Here is a 4,518-nt window from a genome sequence, read left to right as displayed (position 1 = left end):
TTAAAGCTTTAATTGCAGACAGGCATTAGTACAATTTGGAGGATACTTTACTCTGGTGGAAGGGGCATTCCCTTGCTAAATGCGTATGCCTTTGCAAATAACATTATAGCTTGTGCCTGTGACTCCTCAGCTGTTGCCTGTCGCTCCTGCCTGTCAATCTTTCTCTTTATTCCTGGATGACGAGTCCGTCCCCTATGTTGAGGAGGGCGAACCTGTCAAAATACCCAATTAACACTAAGTGGTATGAATATGTGAGTTGATAATCATTAGTACCAAATGGAAAGTACCTGTTTGCTGACACTGACACCAGCACTCATTGTAATTTCTGGATTGGCATCCACATCATATTGCTTTATTTGGTGCATCACCTCCATAACGGCTCTGGTGCCCTCATTTTTAACTAATTGCAGTAGTCCTGCACTCCCAGTACTGGTTGCATCATCACAGAGACTCCGATACTCCGAACTGAGTGAGTTGTATTTCGATTGGCAAGCCTGCCATTTGTGCACGTACTTTTTATCAAGCAATTTCTGGCTGATCATTCGCCAGAAGTCAGTCTTCCCCAAGGCATTATTGTAATCCTCTTTGTGATCGAGGAACAACTGCACTAGGGCTAGTTCTGAGTTGATTGTCCAAGATGATGCTGAAAATTAAGATGTTTTATTCATGACTCTGAAAGTGAACATGTGACCATTACATGAAGTAGGAGTACTTACCCTCAGAGAAATGTGCAAGATCATCAAGGAATAAGTCATCTGAAGTGACTGAAGTTACTGAACAGTCCTCATCATTTTTTTTCCATTCAAAGAAGGTCCCCTTGAGAGAGTCCTTACTTGCATTGTTGAAAATTACATTATGTACATTATAGAGAGGATGATTAGTCTTTCCAGACTTACAATTTCGTCTAAACTGCTCCCGAAGTGCGGCTTTTCTTTTACGCATGTCAATGATGTTAGTAGAGACTCCCATGCTAGACATTACTGGGAGAATAGTTTCCAGGAAAGTGTCATGGCTTCCTCCAGCAGGGATATCATCCCTGAAGCGGGCCATGACTTTAAGGAATATATTAGTACCTTCAGTACCAAAGATGTCAACCTTTTCATTGTTTTCCTCAATGAATACATCTAGATATGGATTTAAAAGTAAGGAAATATAGTATACATTCAAAAAGCTTGGAAATCATACAATATAATAACATTAAAGTACACACCATTAGACTCATTTAAGACACTACTTTTGGTGCTCATGCTGGTACCAATTTTTTTAAATGACAACAATTTCTTCTCATAAATAATATTATCCAAATGAACAGCTAGGTTTGCCTCTTCTGAGGTTGAGAACTGTGGCCAACAAGGAAGATGTATTATGTACTTTTGCTATGGAGGGATCATTGAAATGTGTAAGTCAATACAATACCTTCACAATGACATTTTCCTTCAAGGCATCATATAGGAGGTGGTTAAAACAAGGTTCACCCTCTGTTGCAAACCCTGCTTTTTCCATGGCCTTTTGAATACAATCTCCAAATGTTTTCTGAAAAGTAAGGCAAAATAAGGACTATGAGAGTTAGCTATTTCACAGAGGTACAGTGAAAATGCACAGTCTACAAACCTGATTATATGTTTGTGAAACATTGTTCACTTGCACATGGCAGCTGTATTTTAATTCTTCATGCAAAGTGAGGTCATCACCCTCCAAATCATGGTCAATGGTAATGGAAAGTTCTTCTGCAGTTTGCTCATACTTCATTAACTTCAAATTGTGCCCATCAAAAAGGAATTTCTCCAACAGAATAAGGTGATTTACACACTGACCATTGATGAACTGGTGTAACAGTTAGAAAGATTGAAGGAATATTGTTTAGCTAGGTGTAAAACCATAGGAGCTCGCATCATTACCTGTACAACTACTGTATCCCAGCTGGAGACTGATGATACATGTAGTGCTGCCTCCTCTCCTTTAGGCACAACACCTGCCTCCCAGCAAATTTCATTCAAAGAAAATTTAAGGAATGCCTCCATCTCCTGTAAGAACAATTACAATTTGACATGAGAAAGTAAATGCTTAAGCAAAAGTCCTGAGACAAATAACTACTTAGCACAACATACTTCATCAAAATTGGAGGGAATACCAGAAACAGTAATTCTCAACTCTTCAGTAGAATTTTGATTGAAGGGCTCCACTGTTATCTGTTGGCCCCTATACTTAAATCCTATCTTGTCTTTGATAATGTGGTCACTGACCTGCACATTAGCAAACTGCAACATGCAAATACACATTATGGGTTGTCCGTGTACCATTTGACCAAACATAAACAAATGACATTATCGACGTGTCCCTGGAGCAAAGGCGGATCTGCGCGCGACCGATGAACAAGGGCGCATCTGTTTCGGTGCCGCCGAAGAAGGACGCATCTGTTTTCCGTGAGATTCGCGTAGGTGAACTTTGGACGCTCCTCACACCTCAGAGGTTTGTCCTATATATTTGGACGTTAGCTCATATTAATCCTTGATTCTTCATTAGTATGTACCGTAAGTTTTGCTGCTGTGTTACTTCTCTACGTTAAACGGGAAACATTTAAAGTTCCCCCTAGCGAATCTCGCCAAAAGCAGATGCGCCCTTCTTCGGCGGCACCGAAACAGATGCGCCCTTGTTCATCGGTCGCGCGCAGATCCGCCTTTGCTCCAGGGACACGTCGTTATGATAGATCAACAAATGTATAACACGATACCTCAAAAGTCACGAAGTCCACATCTGTACTGACGGACAGAATGCTGTCAGAGTACTTCTTTGCCAACCCTGCATCCCACAGCTTTTTATTGAATAAATGCTTCAGTGCTTTCTGAAATAAGTTACATGAAACTATGACACCATGCGGGAGAAATACAAGCATTACAATGCCAGACACAAAATGACAACTACTCACCAAATCAAATGTTGAGGGCAGGCCAGAGACTTTAATCTTGCTAGCCGCAGCCACCTAGGAATCAAAAGACAAATTTTAAGAGGGATACATCATGGAAATAGACCAGAGGACAAAATGATTTCCCCTTACTTACACTGATAGATGTTTCCACTGAAGCAGTTGCAACATGGGAGTTGTCAGGGCAAACAAAAGAACCACCAGGAGACTTTTCTAATGAATCAACATAATCATCTAGGAAATGTCGACCTTTATCTGGACCAACACCTTTAGCTTTCTGGTTTTCCATTTCAGAGTCAGAAGTGCCATTGAAATTAACACAAGAACCACTGTGACTAGGCTCTTCTGAACCAGCATCATTGTGAGTGAAAGAAGGACTGTCTTCTGAACCATTACCTCCACCATGCTGAATTTCCGGCTCACCAGCAGAGTCAGAAGCAGTCTCTTCTATTACAGGAACATGTTCTTCTGAGGTGACAGAAGCACCTGTGACAGTAGGCTCTTTAATCAGAGGAACAAGACCTTCATCTGAACCATCACCGTCATTATTATCGTGTTCAGTATCTGTCTCAATATACTCCACGTCAGACTCTTCAGGCAAGTAGGTCAACTGTAACAAAAGAAAGGAAGTAACAAATAAGAACAATTTATTTAAAAGCATTAGCCAAGGAAATCTAGAAAAGAGAAGCACTATGTACCTCATCATAACAATCAGAATCATCATCATCTTGGTTGTTAATAACATGAGTTGCGTCTTCTTCCAGACTTTTCGCACTAAGAGTATGATTTTGGAATCTGGAAGTCTTTGTTTCAAGCACTTCCACAAACCTTGAAGCAATCTCTTTGGACGACACCTGAACCAAAATGATCATTAGCATGCAATGTTAAAAACCACAACTCACATAGGGTAATATAGGGTCAATTATATTACTTCAATAACAACTTTGTTATTTTTGGGATCATGTGCTTTAAATCGAAACGCGTCAGCTTCAGAGCATATGTTGTTTCGGGTTGCAAACTTGCGGATGTGGGTCATAAATGTCCTCTGTAACCAAAAAAGAGCTGTTCTGTAATACAAAATTTTACAGGCGATATAAAGTTATGCATGTCTAGCTTGTTACCTCCATGAAGAGCTGGGGAACATTGAGTATTTCAATGAAATAACTGTCATTGCTAAGGATATCGGGAAATAAAGCTTTAGAGCAAGAAGCAGGCGTAGAAGATATGAGGGCGGAAGTTTCTTTGAAAGCATCGGGTGTTTTAATGTTGCATAAAATCTTTGGCTGGGGGGAGCGCAGTTCATCAGCAGAACCCAGACCAACAGGGGACGCACAATCTATGGTGAAAGGAAGGGAAATCAAAACAAATATGAAGAAATATTGACCACCTGCTTTCACTCAATAGGGAATGACGTACCTAAATTTGGCACTGCTTCGGATTCTGTACGTAGGTTAGGATGAGGTTCATGAACACTTTTAGCTCTTTCTTGCGCCACAAGAGCATCATCCAGCACCTTGACCGCAAAAGCATGATCTACAAATTCGAAACAGCAGTTTAACCCGTTTAAAAATGTTTTGCCCCGAGAAGTGGACGAA

The 4,518-nt window shown here is 40.5% G+C and overlaps 1 protein-coding gene across 1 annotated transcript; it reads right to left on the bottom strand.

The window, feature by feature from the left end:
• Positions 1–6: 6 nt before the first annotated feature.
• On the bottom strand, positions 7–2,248 carry LOC127750858 (uncharacterized). The gene is made up of 7 exons (XM_052273465.1): positions 1,899–2,248; positions 1,612–1,824; positions 1,417–1,533; positions 1,211–1,340; positions 717–1,124; positions 288–643; positions 7–212 (listed from the first exon to the last, which is right to left on the bottom strand). The coding sequence occupies exons 1-7, from the start codon at positions 2,019–2,021 to the stop codon at positions 48–50; spliced, it is 1,512 nt and encodes a 503-aa protein (XP_052129425.1). The 5' UTR covers positions 2,022–2,248; the 3' UTR covers positions 7–47.
• Between the last annotated feature and the right edge of the window lie 2,270 nt (positions 2,249–4,518).

The sequence above is a fragment of the Frankliniella occidentalis genome, unplaced genomic scaffold (assembly GCF_000697945.3).
Source record: "Frankliniella occidentalis isolate FOCC.00 unplaced genomic scaffold, Focc_3.1 Scaffold274, whole genome shotgun sequence".
Classification (NCBI taxonomy): Eukaryota; Metazoa; Arthropoda; class Insecta; order Thysanoptera; family Thripidae; genus Frankliniella; species Frankliniella occidentalis.
This window is presented reverse-complemented; position numbering and strand designations above follow the sequence as displayed.

Excerpts from the sequence above, each read along its gene's own strand:
- LOC127750858 (XM_052273465.1), bottom strand. The coding sequence starts at position 2,021 with ATGGAGGCATTCCTTAAATTTTCTTTGAATGAAATTTGCTGGGAGGCA. Across the intron at positions 1,825-1,898 it reads GGGATACAGTAGTTGTACAG|TTCATCAATGGTCAGTGTGT; the intron begins GTAATGATGCGA and ends CTGTTACACCAG. Across the intron at positions 644-716 it reads TCTTGCACATTTCTCTGAGG|CATCATCTTGGACAATCAAC; the intron begins GTAAGTACTCCT and ends CTTAATTTTCAG.